The 24,189-nt window shown below is 43.0% G+C and overlaps 1 protein-coding gene across 2 annotated transcripts; it reads right to left on the bottom strand.

Annotated features, from left to right (window-relative positions):
* Nucleotides 1-6,626: 6,626 nt before the first annotated feature.
* OAT (ornithine aminotransferase) lies at nucleotides 6,627-23,110 on the bottom strand. 2 transcript variants are annotated; one of them, XM_074159239.1, is made up of 10 exons: nucleotides 23,011-23,110; nucleotides 19,419-19,645; nucleotides 18,233-18,457; nucleotides 18,017-18,112; nucleotides 15,171-15,298; nucleotides 13,093-13,215; nucleotides 11,619-11,747; nucleotides 10,504-10,617; nucleotides 9,557-9,701; nucleotides 6,627-8,585 (listed from the first exon to the last, which is right to left on the bottom strand). In XM_074159239.1, the coding sequence occupies exons 2-10, from the start codon at nucleotides 19,615-19,617 to the stop codon at nucleotides 8,425-8,427; spliced, it is 1,320 nt and encodes a 439-aa protein (XP_074015340.1). In that variant the 5' UTR covers nucleotides 19,618-19,645; nucleotides 23,011-23,110; the 3' UTR covers nucleotides 6,627-8,424. The 2 variants fall into 2 exon arrangements, with proteins under 2 accessions (XP_074015340.1, XP_074015341.1); XM_074159240.1 differs by lacking the exons at nucleotides 18,017-18,112; nucleotides 18,233-18,457; nucleotides 23,011-23,110 and having other exon boundaries at nucleotides 19,419-19,617.
* Between the last annotated feature and the right edge of the window lie 1,079 nt (nucleotides 23,111-24,189).

Below are 24,189 nucleotides of genomic sequence, written 5' to 3' on the forward strand. Positions count from 1 at the left end.
AGACCTCGTTCCCCCTCTGCTCAGTCATTTTACCTTCATTTCTGGATTGACATCTCAGTTCCTCTGGTCACAAAGAGCGTGTACGTGGGCACAGCTGGCCCAGCCATAATGACACAAGGCAAGCCAGGCCACATGGGGAAGCAGGTCCCAGGCACCACCATGGTTGTCAGTCCTTCTTTTTGGTTTTAATTTACTTGTTATTGGTTTAGCAAGGGACCACCCACTAGCCTGCAGAAGAATAGTGTGGGCAGAGGACTAGATTAAACTAAAATGTTCCTGCTCAAACTCATGTCATGTGAATTACAAACTGTTGACTTTCAGCTTGGAAAAAAAGCTTTCATCTTCGAGCACCCTGCAGTCCCTGGCCCCCCCCACGGTGCCTCCTCGCTGTGAGGGGTCCAGACTGCAGTGAGCATCCCTTTGGAGAACCATCAGGAACACCTTGAAGCTCTCCTGGAAGAATTTGATGACCAGATTCCTCACCCACAAAATAAAAACACCCACAAAGCTGAAAGCACCTGTGGGTACACAAGGGATGAAGCTCAACATTGCCCAGCGATGAGCTGTGCATCCCTGCAGCTCACACCTGCGGACGTAAGTAGAATCATAGAACTGTCTGGGTTGGAAGGGACCTTTCAGATCACTGAGTCCAACCATCAATCTAACACTGACAAAACCACCACTAAACCATGTCCCTCAGCACCACGCCTGCCCAGCTTTTGAATACCTCCAGGGATGGTGGGGCAGGGGTATCAGAGTGGGGGTATCAGAGCTTAGAAAGCCCCGTTACGTGACCTCACCTCATCTCCACAGGGCCACGGAGAGCAGAGCTTTTCAAAACGATCTTCTTGCTTTAGCTCCTCCTCCAGCAAGAAGCAGCTCTGCCAGGACACGCCAACCTGCACCCCCCCTAATGTCTTTAACGATGCTGGTATCGTCCGCTACAAACGCGGTGGCTGCACGGGAACGCCTGCCCCGTTTGGCTTCAATCTTGTTTTCATTCTTGTGCTCTGGAAGGTTAACTCCAGAGCTGGGAGCTCAAACCCGAGAGCTCTTTAGCTCAGAGCCCGCACCGCATGCAAATGCCAGTCCCTTTCTCACGCTGCCTTTAACCTTGAGGCGAAGGAACTGTTCCTGCCGATGAGAGAGGGAGAGATCAAGGCGTGTATCAGTGAGGCCGCGGCTCCGTGTCTGTACTCCAGCTGCCTGACATTTATTGCCGTCTAGACAACACAAAATGTCCCGATTATGTGGCTCCGGTCCCTGCACACACACAGCCTCCCCCAGGGACGGAGTCGGCATCATTTTCTTTGTCCTTTTTTTCCTTTCCCCTTTATAATATTCCACTTTGTACAATGTACGTTTGCAACCCCACGTGTCTATGGGCATCATTTACACGGGGATTACTCACATGATGATGTCACTTAGATGCCAGAGGAGAAATCATGGTCCTGTCATGGCACCTTCAGAGACACTCACTCGTATCTCAAGAGCTTGCAGCCAGCCAGCATGGTGGCAGAAGGAAAGCACCTACATTGCCCTTGTCTCATAGAGGGGGAAGGTGCTGTGGGTCACCAAGCATGGAGCTTGGTGACCACCTGCAGGTCACTGCAGTTCTTCAGCCACTGAGTGACCGGGACTGTCCATCACCCCCTTCACCTTTCTTTCAGGTCATACAGATTCAGAGAGGACAAGCAGGTACATCCCACCACCCAATGGCCATCAACAAGGGGCTCAGCAGTCACCCCTACATAAGCAAGTATCTTCCAGGCCAGAGAGGACAACTAAAATTCAGAGTCTTTGAGGTTTTTTCTGGAGAGAGAATGGGAACAGAGCTGGCTTCCTGTCCACGTGAACAATGTAACCTCGAATAAAGGCGGCTTCTCACACTCATCTGCTCCAACAAGGCCTCCCCAACCCACCATGAGGACAGTCTGTGTGCGATTATGCATCTGTAATGGAATATGACTAATAATTTTCTGCTAGATGTTTAGTCCCGACTAAGATTTGTGTGTTAAACTACTGAAATAAGGTATCTAAAGGTGGAGGTTTTGTCCCGCATCTACCCAGCACTTCATGGGAATACGTTCCTCCTGCTCCCACCCGGAATGGCAGAGCTGGCCAGTACCTGCAGGACTGACCCTGTCTTTGCTGCTCAGAAAGACGAGCAGTTATCATCAGAGAAGGTAGGAGTTGCCACATAACTGGCGGCAGAAGGAGTGGTTGCTGGAGCACAGGATAACAGTCGAAACTTTCACACTATTTGTGATTTCCTCAGCTCCATCGAGGTGGAAGAGGATGAAGGTCCTTTTTGGAGAAGCTGTGCTTTGCACACATTATTCAAAAATGCTTCCAAAACTACCAAGTGATTTATATTTAATGATGTCTGTCTGTCGTTAAGGGTAAAAGATGAAAAACTATAGAGGAATACCAAAAAGCAGATGCTCCTGCCACAACGGGGAGACCTTTAGGTGCAGCCGGTAGCAGTGGGAAGGGAAGCCCTCCTGGACCTCTTCTCACTCGATGGTCTGAAGTCTTTCTGACTGTTGAGGAAACTCCTTCAGCACAGCCCTAACGGCCAAACACCTTCCCACATATTGACCCGGCCTTGGCTATAGTTCCGTATTTCCAGCAAATGAGGAGGGGATGATACGCCGCTGCTGGAAATGACTACGGCAGGCGGGGAACCGAGTGTTTAGAGAGTAAGTTGCCCCCTCTTACATAGGGTTCCTTTTGTTATTTCAATTTGAGGTATGTAATTGGGCCAGCTTTTCGCCGTTCTCATTTCACAGCTATTCCAAATGACTGTACTAGCCGGAGGATTAGGTCTCCCATGTGTCAGACCCCATGGAAGGGCTGGGAGTTCATCCAAGGTCCAGGCCTTTGTTTGCTTTCTGCGTTTGTGCAAAGGGTCAATACTCTTGAGGGGCTTTCTACGCAGCCTCGGTCATCGCAGATTAATAGGATTTTAGACAGGAATGAGTAGGAGTTGCTTTCTACCCTTATTTATTTGGACTCGCGCCGATAACAGCCCAGGGATTTTCCAGACAGCACAGCTTCTGCTCGGATTTCTCCAAACAAGCCCGAGCAGACGGACAGAGAGCATCGAGGAGGGAAACAACAACCTCAACGGGATTCGTTACGGTCACCTCTTATCTGTGCCCCGTTAGCGTGCGGAACGTGGGCCACGGGGTGAAAACCAGCCCACCTCAAGGATGAAAACAAAAGCACAATAACTGGCATTGGAAAGAAAAAACAAAGGAGCGTTTTAACCAGCAGCTCCTCCTTGAGCCCCTGAGCAATCTCAGCCCCCGGGGCTCAGAGAACCCCCTCCAGATGAACCAGTATGAAAAGTTACCACTCTCAAGCCTTTGGTGCAGACGCCAAGACCCCTTCCAAGTGAGGGTCAACACCGTAGCTTTGTGAGCTTTCTACCGGGGTACTACTAGGGATTTTTAATTGCTTAATAGTGCCGGTACCGTTTTTTCCTGCCTGCTTTTCCTGCTGAGGGAACGTTCAGCAAAACACCTCTTTTAACTGCACAAATACAGCAGCTCCAGCTGGTTAAGCCTCTCGCTCTGCATTGAAGCTCCACAGGGAGGCCCAGGGAAAGCAGCTCCCGAGTTTGAAGAAATATTTAAAATTTTGCCCCAAACCTCCACCTTCCCATTCACTTTACTTCAGTGCTGTGAGAAGGAAAGCCTCTTTTTTTTTTTTTTTCCCCCCCTTCTCAGCTGTCCCTACATCCGTATCAGTTGTACGCTGACAGCTATGAATCACTGGGCGATTGCCACGCTACGGACACAGGAATTCTTTTTTACAGTCAGCTTCAAAAAAGACGAGCCACGAGAGTGCACAGCGCAAGTTACGCATTGAGATAGCGCCTGAAGTTTGTGTCGCACTTTTGTATTAGTGAAAAGTCCAAAAGCAAACCCCCAGGAGTCACAACCTCCAAAAACTCTATGGCCAGCAGCAAGCTCTCAGCTTCAAGCTGAGCTTCTGGCTCCATCTGCTGCCAGAAAGGTGGAAAAGATGAGAAGGGAACAAGAAGCAGCTACCAAAAAAAAAGAAAAAAAAAAAAAAGAAAGAAAGAGACACACCTAAAGCCTGTTTTTCTACTTGACTAATCCACTAACATTGCTGTTAAAAGACAAATGAAACTGAGATTGTTTCATCATGGAAACTTCTAACAGGTTCAGGATGTGCAGCTCTTTACCAGGTCGTGACCGATCGGCATTTGGGTCCTACTAAGTAAGCAATATATTTGGGTAATTTTTAACTTTAGAAAATACTGTTTAATGACATAAATTCATGTTTTTGCAGCTGAAAAGCAGCCCAGATAAAGGACAATGTCATTAGCATAGTTCCCAAGATCGACAGCAGGGAAGGAAAAAGAAGAAGAAAACCTGCATTATATGGTTTTCTCTCTCCCCACCGTTCACTGTGTTGCTCTTGCCTTTCAGTGTTTCACAATAGTGCCTTTAAATCTTGGTTTATATTTATCCATAAAAAGTAATATTTTTTTTATGCCAGCATATATATTCCATGATTTCATGCCAAAACCCACACACGCTCCTTTTGCCAAGGGCACAGGCGCCTGGCACAATTGGGTATTATTTATTTCTGCAAATAAGAGTCCTGGTGAAGCCAAGGGCTGCCCCAGGAATCCTGCCTCGGCTCTTGGGGGCTGAGATCAAACCCCCCCGCCGGGTTCGCACAGCACTGAATGCAGAGTCACTATTCATTCAGAAAAGCATTTCATGTACCTGACGCAAAGAAACATCAGAAGCTGCTTCACAAAAATCTGTGCGGGCAATATAACGGAGACAGATTAAGCCTTTGCAGCCAAGCTCAAAGCAACAGCTCCATGATTCCATGATTTTGTAGACCCGTACGTACACCTGCAGAAAATTTTATTGCTGTATAGCTCTTGTTAAAGAAACCTTCTGGATGGGCATTACGGATCTCTTTAAGTACCACTTTAAACATAAATTTCAATTACACCAGCAAAAAGCATCACCAAAGAACTGCCGTTTCCACACTCTCGTCTCTAATACAAATTAAGAAAAGCACTTGAGAAATACAGGGAAGATGCAGAAAGGGCATTCTCTGAGCTTGCTTTTCTCCCTTCTTGACCTCCTATCAAGTTGCACTGCAAAAAACCAAGCTCATAATATTGTATGGAATGTTTTATATATTTTCTTTGCACATTGCACTGTCTATATTACACTAATTTGTAAATTGTTCTCATTTTGGCCTCCTTTAAATTCAGCTTTGTTCAGGACTGGCATTTGGCAGAGCTATATAGGCTTGAGCAATAAGTGGAACAAGTACAAACCCGAAAGCACTGAATTTCTGGCACTAAGCGGGGAAGGACACTTTAGTTGTCTACATTTTTTAGCTAATAAAAGCCCTGAAGAGAATTTCTAAGGCTAATTAAAGTCCCAGACAACAAAACCAGAGACTGATTTACAAGCACATTAGTTACACAAGCAGCTATATTTAAGTTTGAGAGGTTTAAGCGGTGTCACTGAAAACTGGCCAAATCCCAGTTTATGCTTGCGAGACGACAGACAAAACCCGCTTTCTGTGATAAAACAAACCTTTCTTTTGCCCTCTCTTTCTCAAAACAGGCACAACGTATCAAAGGCAGATGATCTTTCTGATAATCTATAACTTCGTCACTTTGCACACTAGAAAAGAAGGAGCTTTGACGTTTCCTTGGGCCATTCCAGCTCTTCCTGCTCTCACTGACAACTGCCAAGATGGTTTTAATCGCTGTTCAAGCGGAGGTGAACGGGTGACAGGCTCAATCTCCGGGAAGAGAAGTCCTGGGATCCCATCTGCACTCCCAAAATAATATATATAATTCTCACACCTTAGCCACCGCCATATCAACGCAAGAAAGGGAGAACCACCTGCACCTTGCAAGGGCCTTGAAACACATATTTAGGCTCTGAATGTGCCTACGAGCTCTGGGGACTTGGTCATCCTCAATCCTGTCCCCGAATTTCTGAGGTGCTTCGGCAGGACAGAAAACTCCTCAATTACCTCATCATTAAATAAGGCCAATTCAGGATGACAGGTTTTTGACTTGTCTTCAGAAAGGCTATACATACCTTGATTTTCACAAGCTTGCAAAGAAATTGAATGTGTGAAGCAGCCGTAAGATGAATAAAAAGTCCAGAAATTAGTCAGCAACCATCTGGTGTAGAAAAATTTCTCAGTTCTGGAAAGTCTTGGCCTAGTAAATCTGCAACCAGAAAGTGGGTTGGACAAGATTAGAGCTCAAATTGATCACCAGAAACCAGAGAAATATTCTCAGTGATAGAGGATGGAAGTGAGTAGATCAGACCACCGAATTTCACGTGTAATTCTTGCTTATTACACAAATAAAAAAAATGGGGGGAAACTGCTTCAAAACTGTTTGTCAAAACAGTTTGCACAAAAGGGAGTCTGGGAGCACAGGCTGAGAGATAAAAATGTCTAATGCAGGAAAACCCAAAGCACAAACTCCAGATCAGTGTAGGAGCCACGTGAACCAGCCCCGCTCCGCTCAGCGTCGGGGAGGGCACGGCAGGAGCAGCGAATCACGGCAGAACAGCAGCAGAAAGACAGTACCTCTCGGGGAAAAAAAAATAGAATTTTAACTAGAGAAGGAGCAATGACTGAAACAGGAATGATAACAAACTTTAGGAACATAAAAGGCTGTTGCATAGGAGGAAATTAACCTGTTCTCTGTGGCCTGATGGACACTGTAAATAGGCAGCAAGAGATGAACATGGTAGGAATTGTTAACGGTAAGGGCAGGGAAGCACTGAAACAAAGACAACGAAACAACTTCTGTCCTTTCAGGCAATTGGACAAATAATGACATTGCTGTAAGGTGGGCAAGGGACAGATCTGGTAGTGTCCTTGGTCCCTGCCAGCCCTATTACTCTACAAAAGTAAACTTTTTGGCTGCTAAGGATTTTTTAGGGGGTTACTTTTTGGTCTCTGAAAAGACTCCAGCAAATGCTGTTTACATTATGGTTTCCTTCAGTTATTTCACTCCTTTCCCATCAGATTACACCAGCACAGCTTTCAGAAATGCCAAACTTCCCAGGCAACACCTTTCTGCATTTTTTTTTTTTTTCTTATTCCTAAGACTAACAGTCACGGTGACACATTACCCCTTGCCACAACGAGGCCTTTCCAAATTGAAATCCAAATTCACCCACAGCAGACGACTACTCATTTTGCCTCACCCAACCCAAGGTAAATGGTTCCGTGCCCCTAACCAGCAGATCGGTTCACTTCCATGAGTTAAATTGTCTTTAAAATACCAGGGGATTATTTAAACCTTCCAATTACAAAACCCTTATGCTTGGCAAAGGGAACATTTTGCATTACATAGTGATTAATCAGGGTTTAGTCTCAGCTAAAAGCAGCTCAGTTAAGAAATACAAAAAAAAAAAACCTAGTACAAGAATAACAGCCCAACTCCGCAACTTCATACAGAATATTATATTGGCCGCAACCGAAGGCACGAGCAGAAGCACTCACCCTGTGAAAAAGCACAGGAACTTCTACAGAGATGGATAGAAATACATAGACTGCAAAGGCAGCACTTGCTGTGGCTCTGGCAACTGCAAGTTGCTCTTTTTGAAGACACTGTGTATTTTAGTTACACATTAACATTTTTTTTTTTTAATGCAAGGTAAGTTTTAATATAAACATCCAGATTATAGGAAGTTTTATAACAGTAAAAACAGATCTAGATGCTTAGATCTATTTTACAAGGTTGCAAAGCCAAATACAGAGACCAGGCTTGAAAACAGCATCTCGTGTCATACAATCAAAATATTGTACATAAAGAACGCAACTTGATGCTTCTCTGGTTCACCAGCATAACACCCAGTTTGTCAAACCTCCAGCGTTACAAGGTTTTGCTAGCTATAAATGAGAAATGAATCTGTAATGACAAATGCTTCCACCCTACAGACATCTCACCACAGGGCAACAATGCCAAATGTGATGTTTTGGAGAGCCATATGAGAGTGCTAGACCACCCTTACTAAAATATGTATGAATTATACTTCAAACTTTGGCCAAGACTTTCAACAATTAAACAGATTTCTACAGATATCTCCCCTCAAACATTCTGACTTAAGTGTCCAATAGGTACACGACCAGATGAACAGAACCTCATCACTTTATTTTCAAGTATTCCAAGATTGGAAGCTCTTTAAAATCATTCTTTATTTTCTTCAGAGCCATTATAATTTGAAGACATAGCTACGTTTGAAGAGTTAAAGTCCTCTTAGATAAAAGGAATGAGAGATGCTTGCTTCAAGAGCAGGGCTGCAAGAGCAGGACTTCATCACATGTATTTCAACACACCAGCCTGGGGCAGTCAGCAGATATACTTTAAAAGCCACATCTTCAGAAAGACAGAATGGTTTTATGAATTATTTCAATGCACTCTCTGATTTCATCCTCCTTAATCACAAGCGGCGGTGCCAGGCGAATGATATCACCGTGTGTAGGTTTGGCAAGAAGTCCGTTATCACGAAGCCGCAAACACACCTTCCAGGCATCGTAGTCTACAATTAGAGGAAAAAGGAAAAAGAGAGACTTACTCTACAGCAGAAAAAGTGGCACAACTGCAGCACATGGTACCTGGGGCCAGACTGTAAACTCTTTGCCATCTGGCAGTGAAAAGATGAAGCGTGTTCACAAATGAAGTGGCAATTTCTGAGCATCTGAGCAGCTCCCCAGAATTCGCAGTGAATGTGCAGGATGGCTGCAAAACTGCAATTTGTCTGAAAAGGGCTCACAAGTTTGCCTCCAGCACACCAAGTTTTGCCCCTTCCTATCCAAGTGCTTGTCTAGATGTAGCAGTAAATTTAAGAAGTGAACCGTGCAAAAGGGAGGTCAGAGAACACCTGGACAGGACTTCAGACAAGGCTATGGTTATGCCTGGATTTCAGTGCATCACATCCATGTCTTAGGGAATTACACCACCACCCTCCAGCACTTTGTCACTTTGCATATTGATGACAAAAATAATTGTCCTCTCTGCCTTCTATGCTGTTTTCTGATATAATTCAAAGCGTTATTTTCTAGAAACTTGTTCTCAGTCATTAGCTTCTTCCTTCCTGGTACCCTCCTGTATTCATCGTACTCTACTCTAAGGATCCTGGAACAACCAACCTCAACCAATCCTTCCATAATCTGACAAATTAGATTCGCAGACACGGCCGGTTTTCTTCATGTAAGGAGACAAAAGGGTATTTGTTGGGAGCTAGACTCACCATCAGGTTTGAACATTGTCAAGTCATAAAAGAATTCAAACAATTGAACAAAAATTGGTCAGACTTCGTAAAAAAAAAAAAAATCCTATTTTTAATAACACAAAGTCACTTGAATAAGTTTTCAGTAGGTACTGCACTACTATAGCTGAGATCTGAACTCAAACACGATGCCTGTAAGTCACCCCCCAACTCCATTAAGATACTTTCAGTTTAAGTTCAAATATGTTTTTTCATGCTATGATTAATACCTTATTCCTTACCTTTGGTTTCCCGAATTACAATTGCATTTAAGAGTCCTCTTCCTCTTACAGAAGTTACAATATCAGACGGTGTCTTCATGAGCTCATTTCTTAATATGTTACCCATTATCTCTGCATTTTTAGCCAAGTCTTCCTCTTCAATTACCTAGAGGGAAGTCAGATCTACAGTCAACTGCGTTTGTCCTATGTACTGTGCTGGAATGCATGAATAATGACATTACAACACCTGAGATACAAAAGCTGTTGCATCCAAAGCGTCACTGCAAAGGCGGCATCTTCAAGCAGATTAGTATTAAGCCTTTAGTCACTCATGTTTACAAGAAACAATAATCTCTTTGAAATTTTGTTCTAAATTAACTGCTTTTCATTTGCCGTTATTTACAAGCAGATGGTAAAGCTCTGAAGACTCTTAATCTGTCCAGGTCCACATCGTGGGTAATGATGAAGGCTGAGTGACTGGCATTATATATACTCAACTATGCAGTCACAGAATAATTAGAACATGGACTCTGGACAAGACGTTTTACTAGCTTCTGTTTGAGCTCCAGTAGTATCTATGTGTTATCAAGCTCCCAGAGCAGCAGCCTCTGCAATACAGTACAGTAAAATAAGCCAATTTAAACATGTCTCCGTGAAATTAGTGAAACTATTTTACTGAATTTACATAATTGCCTTGAAACTTTCCCTAGATAAATTCTGTTTTGTCATTTAAGACATTAAGACCACAAAATACACAGAAATTAGGACATATTTCCAGTAAAGACTTTAGAACTTGTTTAGTGATAACTTGTTTGGCAAACAGTTAATGACTACCAATTTTCCATTGTTATTTAAAGCTACATTTCTACTTGCAGCATAACAAATTGTATCATTTATTAAAGCAAAGATCATGTCAGTGTGACAACCCTTTTTCTCTGGAATCCAAATCTCTATTACAACACACAAACCTCCAGTGCTGCCATTGCAACGCGACAAGCTAATGGATTTCCTCCGTATGTAGATCCATGTTCACCGGGCTTAATGGTCAGCATAACTTCATCATCACATAGCACTGCCGAGACCTAAAATGGAAAGGTTCAATAAAAAAAATAATAAAGAAAAGGTTCACTTCTTTTACATATATATTTACAGCAGTAAACTTAAATCTCTCTTCCTCAGGGCTCATGAAAGGATAAATTTCAGCCTGTGGCGATAAATTACCTTTATATTCCCAGCTATGTGTAGAGGAAAGCATATCTGAAAATCACATAACAGCTTAATCCCTTAAATACACTTAGCTTTACTGGTAACATGTAACATTTAACTACAGCTGAGGGCCATTTCTCCAAAATTAATATTATTTCAAGAGTTTAAGCTTCAATACTCTGTTTAACAACTCAGAAATAGCTTTAATCAGCCAAAATAGTTCAAGGCAGGTTGTAACTTCCAGCCTAATCAGCAGGAATTTAAGTCCCTGCAAAGAGGACAAATTCAGTCATGTGGACATGCCAAACAAGGGAAATGATGCCAGTTGTTCAGAAACAGCTTTATAATATATGTTAAACACCTATTAGTATTTTTTTCCATTACAGAATTCATCTAGAAATTTATCACAGCAGGACTGTGACAAACTACCCTCCAAGAGAGAGTACAAAAGACTAACCAGTAATTGCAGAATGAAAGGCTGAATGCTGGACACTTATTTTCCTGACATGATAATATCGAACTGAAGAAAACAGATACACCAAATCTATTCAATTAATCGACAAGGGCCAAAACACATCAAAATCAGCAGCCTAAGAGGATGGTATCTAAAAACTTGCCACCTTAAGAAGTATCAACACAGAAAGTTCAGAATACTATATAGCCATTTCAGCTATAAATGTAACATTATATATTCTACTATTTACTTATCTTACTCTCACAGGTTGGACTATCTGTGTCATAAATCATACTTAAACTTATAAACACCGATGTCCAAGCACAACAAACATCAGATTTGTTTGTCTTCCAACTAGTAGACTTTCCATTTTAATTACTTAAAAATCATTATTATACAAACGGATATTTCTTTGTTACTCACGGGATATAAGCCACCAGAAAGGGCCTTTCCAAGAAGAATTATATCAGGTCTCACGTTTTCATGATCAACAGCAAGCATTCTTCCTGTCCTGGCTAAACCAGTCTGTACTTCATCGGCAATAAATAGAACCTTTATAGAGACAAAAAAGAAGAAAAACTCACACATGACATAGAATGACTTTCTCTCCCATTCCTAACTCAGTTCCGACAACACAGCAGAGGTGCACACAGTAGTTGAAAGACCTTCCAGCTGCATTACGCTAAGTACACGAAGATACTTCCTTTACCTCCTCTAAACATCCGGGAGACTTACATATTCTATGAAATGTGAAATTACTAACAAATGAACCTACTGTCCTCTCTCTCCGACATCTTCAGCATATTCTTTTCTACCCAAGGCACACTCCCCATAGGCTTGGACACTCTCCAACCAAAATCTATTTGCAATATAACAAGGAGTGCGATTTCTAAAAAGTTAGGATTAGTCTGTCTCACTCCCAGGGCATCGTTCATACACTGACCTTTGGAAGCTTCTGGAAAAATGCCCTTTTAGCAACTCTGCAGGTCTTTGATGCCTAAGTGTCTAAATAACTCTAAATCCAAGTTTTCCATCTTGTTTTCCTAAGCTGCACTATTGTCATGTAGAACTATTTGTAAAATACCTCTTATGTTTTTCCGAGAGGATCACAGCAATAATGAAGCCAAATTAATCAATACCTTCCTCTGAAGGTACAGAAGGATTTATGGGTAGCACCTGCACATTAAGAATCAGAATTCTATTGGAACAGAGACCACTGATTTTTAAGTCAGACAGGCAATACCAAGGGAACATAAAGCTGTAAATCAGCAAAGGAAAACACCTTTTTTTTTTTTGCTCTTTTCCTTACATTTAGAAAAGGACATGGCCTGAGCCTGTGGGAGAGGCTGAGCCAGGCTGAGGTCCTGAAATAAGAAGGCAGGGCAGCCTGCTTGTGAAAACTATGAATACCCAAAGATAACTGAAGGGCATGGAAATATATATAAATGGATCTTCCCACCCTAATTCAGTGTGTCTTTCCTAGCAGAAAACAGAAATTATAGATCTAACACTCTATTTTCAAAACTAACATTTCTTAGTAGAATTCAGACAGGATGTAATATTCAGAATAGGAGTCAAGAATGTGGTATGAAAGGGAATGTGAAAAAGAAATTAAAATTTAAATTAATTTAACATAAATGCAGTTTCAAGAACATTCATTAGAAACTTAGATTGGTGACAGCAGTAAGAAATAGTGAAAAATGTACACTCCTAATTAGTACTTCCTGGTAAGGTACTGCCAGGCAATAAAGAAGTATCCCTACCCTATTCCACTAAAAGAAAAGGAAATTATGAAGTAGTATATGAAGTCCTGTATCTTGCATATGAGGATGACCTTACAGGATATGTAAACACAGCGTGTAATGTTTAAGCCACCTTGTTATAGCGAATTCCTTACGTTGTGTTTTGTGCAGAGGTCCCGCACTCCTGTGAGATAACCTTTGTCGGGAACAACCACCCCGGCTTCACCTTGAATTGGTTCAACCATGAAAGCTGCCACGTTGGGATCCTGAAGGGCCCGCTGTAAAAATGGACATATGGATAGGAAAGACAAAAAGAAAAAAGCTTTTACTCAGCTCAAATGTAGAAAATACAGAGATGAACACATGTAGCAGAACTTAGCTCTAACCCTGGTGTTCCACCTCAAATGATGATAATAGTAGTTATATCAGGAATTTACCCCCGAATGCCATTTCAGTGCCAACACAGAAGCCTATATCACTTTTGCCTTGAAAAATCAGCTGGGTGTGCTTGCTTGGAAAATTACAAACCTTAAAAATTGCAAACCCAGACCAACAGATTATCAGATCAGTTCATAAACTACCTCAGAATACACTCAGTTTTGCATTACCCCATACAAGACAAACAATTGCTCAACGCTTCCCCAGTTCATCTCAAACAAAAAAGAATGGAGCGTCTCCAGAACAGTTTGGTCACCTTCAAGCAAAGTCCACAGTTACAGTCTTGCACCATCAAGTTCTAAAAGGTTTAGAAGTCCACAAGACTCAAGAGATATAATGATTTCCAGCATGAATTTACTGCAGCTTTTCTCGGTATTGCCCCATAAACAGAACAAATTCAGTTATCAGTCTGATGGACATGGATCTAAGTTTCAGGCCCCCAGAGTGCATTCAAAGCCTCAACAAAGTCGGCTGAAAGCCACTAAATACTCACAGAGGTTTCACAATGGGCAGCTTTATGTAGGTTCAAATCTGAGTAAGCTTTTCCACGCTACAACTGTAATACACAGAGACCTTTGTCTCCCCTCACCAAACTCCTAGGAGACAAGCATCTCTGTCCCGTAAACCCTCCAATCTCCAACAGCTGACTCTCTTGTAATACACAGACCCAACAGGCATAGAGGACTAACCAACTTGTCACCCATGGAGATGATGGGAAAGTGGTAATGTTCCTAGTGCTTCAGGACTGTCTGTGTTTGGCTGGAACCCTCTTGTTTCCTAGGTCCCAAGTCCAGCACCCTATGCTGCCATCAAGCACCATCTACCCTTTAATCACAGGACCATAGAATGGTTTGGGTTGGAAGGGACCTTAAAGCTCTTCTAGTTCCAACCCCCTGTCATAGGCAGGGACACCTCCCACCAGACCAGGTTGCTCAAAGCCCCATCCAACCTGGCCTTGAACACCTCCAGGGATGGGGCAGCCCCAGCTTCTCTGGGCAACCTGGGCCAGGGTCTCACCACCCTCACAGCAAAGAACTTCTCTAAATCTCCCCTCTTTCAGTTTAAAACTGTTCCCCCTCGCCCTATGGCTCCCCTCCCTCATCAAGAGTCCCTCCCCATCTCTCCTGGAGCCCCTTTAGGGACTGGAAGGGGCTCTAAGGTCTCCCTGGAGCCTTCTCTTCTCCAGGCTGAACCCCCCCCAACTCTCTCAGCCTGTCCTCACAGCAGAGGGGCTCCAGCCTTTAGACTGATCAGGGTTAACGCTCCCCAACAGCTTGGCAGGATGCATCTCAGAAAACCCAGGGAAATGCAGAATCACTAGTGTTTCAGTAGCTTACTCGAAACACCAGCCTGGCATAGCTTTAAGGATGGTGTGAAATAGGACAGATCTGTTTGCAACTACAGCGAATCCTAGTCATCTGGTCATTGAAGACTGCACAGCATTGCTGAGGAAACTGGGTAAAGATATTAGTTTCAGAACTAACAGTGTGTTACTGATCTGAATTCCCTTATGGTTTATCTGCTGTTCTTCTTTTGTACCTTGAACATCTCAGTGATGTGGAAAATAAATCAGATTGTGTGGTTTTTCTTTTTATATTCTAAAGCAAAACTGAAAAATAAAACCAAAGCAGAATTGACACCCATTTCCTATAAGAAATATAATTGTTATAATTACATATATCTTCATGTCAAAGCACACGTTTCAAAGGATAAACTTCTGATTTTCCTGCCTTACTATTTACTAAAGAGACACTGCAAAATGATTTCTTACAAGAGACCAAAAATTGTCAAATACCTCAAGAGCTGGTAGGTCATTGTACGGGATCACTTCGAAACCAGGCATAAAGGGTCCAAATCCATCATAGCTGGACGGGTCGGTAGAACTAGAGATGGCAGACATGGTTCTGCCCCAGAAGTTGCCAGCTAAAAAAAAAAAAAAAAGAGGGGGATTGTTAAAAAACTAAGAGCAAGAACAGTTTATAGGACATCACACTTTCCATCTGGTACTGCATTTTAAGAGTTGTCTAACATTAGAATGTTAGCATCTTTCTGCTAATTGTTAGCATTTAACATTGATGCCATAAATGCATTGTGTTGCTATAACAAAAGCACGAATCAAAACTGAAAGAGAATTATAGTATAAGACTTGGCAAGTACACAAAATAATTTCCATAAGCTTTGTTAGTAGTCTGAAAAATTGAAAATAACTCAGGAAGATAACATATTTTTAAGGAAAATGTACAGCTTTTACATAAATATTACTCATTAAATGCAGGAAGAAAAAAAGAAGTAAACATCATCTAGAATTTAGGTCCTAAAAATAAAGCTGCCAGTAAGCCTAAATCAAAAAATGTATTTCTGTTCATTTCAAGTTCCAGGTGAACCCATTTATATTTGTAAAAATGTTGCGACATTGCACTAATTTGTACAGAAACATCAGTTAAAATGTCTAGGAACCAACTACCACCACACCAAGACTATGATATATTCATGTTAGTATTTCTGTTAAATCAACATACTCTCAGCTAATCCCTAATAAGGTGTTTATAAAGGCTAAGGAAGATTATGGGTTCACCACCTTCACAGCACTGCAAGCCTTTCCTTTCTTTCCCCCACCAATTTCTTTGTGTAACTGTAATCCTATGGGCAGAGGATGTTCTCAATCTGCAGGAAATCCTGAAGCCAATTATTATGCGGCCAGCTCCAGGTGTCCCTTCTTTCCAACGGCCAGTGTAAATAGCATTACACTGTTCCCCAGAACAATCCCTGCCACGCTTTGCTGACTCACGTGCTCATCACCTTGAGGTTACGCTAGTGCAACCCTCTGTATCCTGAAACAGAGCCCTGAAGACTGAGCGACCCGAAGCAGAACGGTCTGTCTCCACCTTCCCACTCCAGTCTCCCTACTGGTTTGCTATCAAGCACAGGATCTACCTCAAGTTCTCTGGACTGATGTTTAAAACCATTTTTTGTTCTGACCCTGGCTACCCAGGAGAGCTTTTTTCTGCCAAAATGCTGGCTTCTGATAAGAGGATTATTATTTTGTTCCAACTGCTTGGCACATAATTAAATATTGTGGTTAAGGGGATGGGATCATAAAAATGGAGGGTACACCCAGTTTATCAGGATGAGAAAGCACTTACTAAAAGTTAATTGACTGAAGCTAAACAAAATATATATGGAAGAGAAAGAGGGAGAATTATATTTGTTCAAAGAATTCCCAGAAGAAAAAAACCAAACTAATCTAATCAGTTCTAGAAACCATAATGCAATATTCAACTATGAATTTCAACCGTCTAAAGATAGTTTAGCATTTGCAGCTGTAGCAACTAAAAAAAAATAAATCAATATTTAGGTAGTAAACTTTATTCTGGAAGGTTTTATAAAATACAGAACCATTGAACAATATTAGAATTGACAAAAATACTTCACCTATAACCAAATACCAACTGTAAGTTATTTGAATAAAATTGAACATTATTTATTATTTTTTTTAGCAAAGCATAGTAGCCTATTCAGGGGCAGGTAACTTCTCCCTGTTCCAGAGCCAAGCAGAGCAGGATGATGAAGGGAGGAAGCACACCACATGTGTAATCAGGGCATTGCAGGGCTCCACATTTACATTAACAATATTGCTTTTACCTTCATTGTACGATCGAGACTACAATATGGTTTTACTGGGTTAATGCCAACTCTGGAAGATTAAGAATGCAGAAGAAAACCACTGGGAGGGAAAGCCAAAGAGGGAAGCAAGTTTAACCCAAATGTTGAATGTATGAAGAGGGTGGCAGCAATTTGAGGAATGAATTCAAGAGAAAGGTACATAAAAATCAACCAATTAGGAATATAAAGATACTGCACTTTAACACCCAAGCAGCGGTTAAAAGAGCCCAGAGGACTGAATGCACTTTCCATGTGACTTCAGGGAGCCACTCATCAATTTTTGACAACTAAACAGGCTAAGCAGTACAAATAAGGTTCACTTTATATATTAAATTGCTGTTTATAAAGCTTTATAAACCACCATATTAACTATGGTTTCCTCCCCGGATTTAAGGTCATTGTTGCATTTCCCTTGCAAAACCAAGCATTAGCAGCACAACTATCCTCACTGCCTCTTGACGCACACACCTCCACAAGGGAGAGGATCTGAAATTGATTTGTCATAGGAACTGTATTTGCATCTCTTGCTTTTACAATCACTTCTATTAAGATCACATGTTCTTAAAGGACATGACATTTAAAAAACGTTTATAATTCATTGTAACTATTTAAGATTAAAATCGAATAGCCAGAAGCATACACAGAATATTTTGTCAACATAATATTTTTAAGACTGAACTTCACAATTTAGGAGGCGGCACTTAGAGAATCTTAAAGTCCTGCAAAGACTGTTGTAGCCACAATAGCAGTTTTTTTTATCAGAATTACCAACAGCAGGTATGAGTGCAAAATAACCTGTTAATGGGTTGAGGTCTTACCTTATATTATTAAAATGTCAAAGGCTACAGAGACCTTCTGAAACATCAAGAATACTGCAAAGTGATCACTACAGCTATAGGAGAAAAGAGAGTGCTACAGCCGGTGTCTAGAGCTCTCTTCCTCCTCAATACCTCAAGTCAAAACATGCACTTTACATACCTGCAAAAATAATTTTTGCTTTGTATTTGGGAATTCCTTTGACAGTGTATGCCCACTTCCGAGCCAATTTACAGGCAGTTTCTCCAGCTTCCACTCCTAAAACATAAAGCAAGACCACTTGTACATGAGACAGGCCATTGATGCGGTACCAAATGTTACAAACCCATTGAATCTCACAGATGAGAAATAAAATGGAAATAAATTATTTCTTTTTACCTGTGTTCATTGGAAGAACTTTGTTATAATTGAACATTTTGGTGATAAGTTCCTCATATTCACCAAGGACATCATTGTAGAATGCTCTGGATGTAAGGGTCAGTTTTTCAGACTGAGCTTTCAGAGCGTTCACGATCTTTGGGTGACAGTGGCCTTGATTAACAGCACTGTAAGCACTCAGAAAGTCAAAATACTTTCTACCTTCAACATCCCACACATAAACACCTAGGAAAACAAAGGTATGGTCAATACACAGGACAAAAGACAAGACGAGATAACACTAAATGGTATAAACTAAGAGCTACAACACAACCTGATCAAATAGAAATTATATTCTTGCTATTCCTTAGGGCATACCTGAAAGACCCTCTTATTAGAAAATAATCACTTGACAAGGACAGCAACAAACTACTACAGTATAAATAAATGCCCAGTGAGAAATCAAGAAAAGAACCATTTCCCATATAAAGCTGTTATTCCACTAAATTAGTAAGTAATATCAGATTATTACTTCCCCTCCAAGTTCCTGTTTTGGGTCCTAAAAAGTAGATAAAGAATACTTTTGTATGAGTCTTAATAAGAATTGGGGGTCATAAAAGAAAGAACAAAACCAACAGAACCCAAGTAGTCTCAAAACTTAAGAGACTGAGAGCTCTGAGCTGTCAAAACGCGTATTGATAAAGAAAAACTACTGGATTACTGCACTGATAGCAGCTCAACATAAACTCGTACAATTTAATCTGCAGAGCACAAAAACCCCTTAAACACAATTAAAGACCAGAGTAAATTTAAATTACGCAATACACAAGGACTTAAGTAGGGTTCCAATGCACCTTTTCACTTTCACATTGACATTAAACCTCTCCACACAAGGTAACAGAAGCAGCAAAGTTGCTTGAAACTTTCTTGCTGAATTATTCTGCATTATTATCAGAATTTAGACCTGTATTTAGATAAATCATTTTAGAGAGATTACGATTTTATCAGACAGCCTTACACATAATAATCCACTTCTCTAACAAGCCATTAGCTATCTTTATTTCATCAATTATCTCTGTCACACCCACCCTACCCCCCAAAAAAAACCCCCAAAGGTTCAGCAATTGCTTAGGTCAAAACCATGATCCCATCCCATTTACAGACACACATCCCACCTACAACACCCAGGGAAACCTAAATGAAATACCTTTTCCTTTTTCCAGAGCAACAGGCAGCGGGTGATAATTGTGGGCACCATATTTAGCCTCTCGTTCAAATATGAGATCGGAGGATGGAGGTCCTTGGATGGTTTTTTTAGTAGCAACCGAGGCAGCAGAACTCAGTGAGGCGTGAACACCTCGACAGAGAACAGCAATGCTCTGAGAGCGGGTTAGCTTGGAAAACATTATTGACTTCAGGTACGTCGCTATAGATCTGGGGGAAGGGGTGGGGGGAAAAAAAAAAGTAAGTTAATAATTAGCACTAAGAATACTTCAGAAGAAATGTATGATGCAATTGAAGTGGTTTTACTGCCAGGATTACAGGTTTCTCAGCTCTTTTGCAATTCAATCAAGAAAGCTTATATGAAGTATAAACAAATGCAGTACTAATTTTAAACAAGTATTTTTTCTCTATTTTAACATATACTCACAGAAAGAAAGAAAACTGTGTGACTCACCAAGCCTGTGAACTAGTCACATATTTTTTTCCTATAAGTGTTCCTCTTTCATTGTGCCTTAAATTGTGATTAGATTTATCACTATAAACTACAATAAGAAAGTTCAGTTTATCAAACTTCTTGTGCTGTTGAAATGCCTTTGATCTAACAAAGATTTCTCTAAGACGAATCTTGTCACAGGATCAGAAAGCAAATAATATAATACTGGAAAGAAACACCTGATCCAAATAATGTTTAGCTGATCAATATTATCGAATTCGACAAAGGATTGATTAGTTTTAATTGAGGTCAGCTTTAAGAAGAAAATTTTGTGACTTTTTATATAAACTGCATTCTTGATTTTAAGATGTTGCCACCTACACATTAAGCACTCACTGTTAGTGGCATTTTAAGACCATCAAAAAACAGATGAAAAGTAATAGCATGTCAGATATTAACAGTCATTGTAGCACCCTGTATTTTTGTAGTAAAAGTCAGTAATTTCCCCTGAATATATAACCTTGTGCTGTTAATGTCTAAGGATAATCTGAGGGTAGAATTCCATGAGACAAATGCACTTGCATTTCCTCCCTGTCTTCACCTCGGTCAATGTAAAGATACGTCCCAGAGGAGGGAAATTGAGTTGGCATTTTAAAAGCAGCTGAAGCAAGCTTTCCTCGCAGCACCGAGTCCTGGGGACAGCCGAGAGCCAGCAAGGAAACGAGATTTAGCAAGATCAAGAGTTCTCAGAGCTTGAGTTTCTCCTCTTGCAGAACGTCACGCTTATAAACTGGCAAAAGGTATAAGCCCAAAAGGAAGATCACGGATTAAAATGACAAGTACTCTGATTATGCAGCCTCCTTTATAACTTACTCCACGGCAAACTGAAGGGCTAAGTAACCTTGACACTGCTGCACTACTTTAACAACAAAAGCATACTGTAAAACTTAACCAAAATATACTCATATATCAACATATACTCAGATATCAACAAGAGACTGGAGGGATGGTTTACACAAGGGTGCTGTTATTTCAGGCTGCTTGCAGACAGAACTATTAAGTCATCAATTTATTCTAAATTTATTTTGGAAAAGGTCTGCACACTGGACGTGTCACCTGAAACAGAGAGGTATTTCTTTCAGCGGACTCCTCAGATATTACATTGCTGCTCCTCACTTCTAAGTCTAAGAAGACTTATTTCTGCATCTACCAAAATCCAAGTCTTTCAGAGGAGTCACCAGTCTGCATTCCAGCAAGAGACGAGCAGCAGCTTCACAGCTCTGGGCATTTTACCAGCTATCATCAATGCCGTTAAATATTAGCCATTTGCGTTAATAGTTTTCAAGGCCTTTATTCAAAGATTTTGCAAATAAAAAAAGACAAATACTTCTCTGTACAAGAGACTGTTGTACTCTGCTCAGCTGGACCACTCAAAATTACAACCTGCTTAACTCCTAAAGTTTAATTGGTCTGTGACATCCTGGCCCCTGGCAGGCCTCCACAGCAGAGCAGCTAATTCTACCGCAAGCTTCTATGTTTTTGGAGATTTTCCAGACATTCCTGAAATGAAAGCTGTGAAGAAATTAAACTCTCATCTGCCCTGTATCAGAGCGCTACTTTTCTGCATGAAGAATTACAGACCATCAACTGAAGGTTCTTCTTTTAGCTCATTCAGGTTGGAAAATATTAATCAGAAATTTTTAAAAGGGCTTTCCCCTCCATGAGGAGAAATGCCCTGCAAACTATGCTGTGTGAGGCCATGTGATTGTACCCGAGGTGTGGGAGATTACGCAGAGCAGGGTTTAGTGAAGCTGAGAATTATGGATGCATCTGGAACTAAAAAGGTGAAGAAAAATTTGCTTTTGATGATCAGCAAGACAAGATTAACCAAGATTTCAGGAAAGAGGAGGGGCACAGTAATGGGGGAAAAAAACCAAAACACCACAAAACAATAAACAAACAGAAAAAAACCCACAAATTTATTACCAGCTATGAGGAAGTGAGAAATATGATCATGCCCTGCAGCATACAGTACCAGAATCAGAAGCCAGGGCATTTCACCAAGTGGAAAAGGTCTTGCATCAGAATGGAAAAGCTACTCAAAGCACAGCTGTTAAACATACTTGGACAACTTTGCTCAACTGTTGAGCAAGAATATCCAGACAAATGCACTGCGCCTGCAGATAAACCGAATGGTTGTATGTACCCAGTTCCTGACATATGCTGAAATATGTCCCAAGGTACATGGCATATATTATCAAATACATGAAAAACAGTCAGATTCATGTTGATACAGCACAGAAGAATCCGTGCCACACTGTAGCCTTTACCAACTGAATACAAAGGGGGTGAACGTTCAAGAGGACAAGTCATAGCACGAGGGATATCAGTCCGCATATGCCAAATGACCTTTTCAGACCAGCACCACATCAGAAACAGCTCAGAATCACAGAAGCACAGAATGGTTGGGGTTGGAAGAAACCTCCGGAGACCATCTAGTCCAACCCCCCTGCCAAAGCAGGGTCACCCAGAGCAGGTTGCATAGGAACGCACCCAGGTGAGGTTTGAGTATCTCCGGAGAAGGAGACTCCACAAACTCTCCGGGCAGCCTGTTCCAGGGCTCCAAAAACCCTCAAAGGGCACCCTCAGCATCTAGACGGGCAGACAAGAAAGCACAAAACCCAGCGGTGAAATACCAGCCCCTTCTCTCCATTCCCTGGCCAAGGCCAAGGCCAAGGCCAAGAAGGTATCACAGACGGCAGCAGGGCCGATAACAGCCACAGAGGAGAGAGGTGACTCTGGCAGCCTGGCCTGCCCCCCCACCCCACCCCTCGCTGGGGGCCAGGCTGTCACATCCCCGGCTCCCCGCACCGCAATACCGCCTGGGGAGGCGGGATGCGGGCAGGCGGCGGCCCCGCAACGGCTCAAGCCCTCGCTGTAGATCGGCGCTCCGCGGAGGCACCCGCCGGCGGGCAGCCCGGCCCCTCCCGTTGCCTTGGCGATAGGGCCTGCTGCGGCCCTGCCCGCACCGCCGGCCTCGCCCGCACCTCAGCGGACCGCAACCCGGGGCGAGGTCAGCCGGCGGGAGAAGGTGAGTATGGCCCCCGCGGGCCGGGCCGGGCCGCCCCCGCCGCGCTGTTACCTGCCGGCTGCTGCTGCTGCTTCTCGGCCCGGAGCCTGCGGCGAAGAGGCGGAGGCGGCCCGCGGCAGCTGTCACCGCTCCTCGCTCCGCACCACGCCCCGCTGACGTCACGCCGCCGCCATCGCCGATTGGCTACCTCCGCAGACCGGCCGCCTCCACCCCCGCGCTCCTCCACTCTCCGCCAGGCGGAACCGGCCCGCCCTCCCGCGACCGCCTCCCATTGGTCGACCGGCTCCTGATTGGCGGCTACGCCCCACGGTCAGCCAATCAGAATGGGACGGTGGCGCACCCGCGCGCCAAGGTCCCGCCCAGGCGGTGGTTGACTCCCCTCAGAGCCGGCGGCCGCCGCCTCGGCCGTTCACTGCGGCCGCGGGCGCCTCCGCGGAACTGGGCCTTGGGGACAATTTTTGCAGCCGCAGAAGTTTCCCCCCCCACCTCGGCCGGCAGAAGCCCCCGGCCCTGCGAGGTCCGCGGGCCGGACCGAGCGCCCTCCCGCCGGCTATCACCGCCCAGCCGGCTCCTCCGTAGTGCCAGTCGGCCCTTGGCCGTGCTTGCCCCCGCCTGGGAAGCCGCTGCGGAAAAGGGCGAGCACGGGAAAAGATTTTGAAAGGGACTGGGAAGAAACTGGTGGAAATGGAAGGTTTGTAAGATAATTGTGGTAACTCCGCTGTCCTGTGGCCCCCCTGCACCGGTCGTGGTGACTGCAGGGCCTTGCTCCCCAGAGTACTCCTAGAGCTAGGAGAAGCGCTACTGTGAGGATAGTAGAAGCCAGTCCTATTTTTTCTCTCATGAGCTTGGTCCTTTTTATACTGGATAGTCTGCGGCTTACGAAAAATAATAGGGATTCCCTAAGTTTGCTAATTAATTCCTTATGTAGCTCCTGTACCAGGTGTTTGCTGCCTACGTGGAGAATCCACCAACTTCCTGCACAGCTCCTCTCCACTGGCGGCGTGGCATTGACCGAGCCCTGGTCTTCACGCTCTGCTGCCTTTGAAGGGAGGGAGGTGAGGTCCACTGCAGGAGGGCCTGGCATGCTCTTACACGGGGCTTTCAGCTGGGAGCCAGCAAGTGAGCTGGGGCAGGCTGTAACTAGCCAGCACAACCTTGACCTTTCCCCAGGCTAAATTACACTCAGAGAGCATTTTGTAACCAGAAAATCTGGACTGTGAGGTACGTTTG

Source organism: Numenius arquata, chromosome 15, assembly GCF_964106895.1.
Source record: "Numenius arquata chromosome 15, bNumArq3.hap1.1, whole genome shotgun sequence".
Lineage (NCBI taxonomy): Eukaryota > Metazoa > Chordata > Aves > Charadriiformes > Scolopacidae > Numenius > Numenius arquata.

What these genes read in the sequence shown, in the direction of transcription:
- OAT (XM_074159239.1), bottom strand. Translation starts at nt 19,617, where the DNA reads ATGTTTTCCAAGCTAACCCGCTCTCAGAGCATTGCTGTTCTCTGTCGA. An exon ending in TGCTCTGGAAAAAGGAAAAG is followed by an intron (nt 18,458 to 19,418) that starts GTATTTCATTTA and finishes TTGTTTTCCTAG; the next exon opens with GTGTTTATGTGTGGGATGTT. An exon ending in TTGCAATGGCAGCACTGGAG is followed by an intron (nt 9,702 to 10,503) that starts GTTTGTGTGTTG and finishes ACTTCCCTCTAG; the next exon opens with GTAATTGAAGAGGAAGACTT.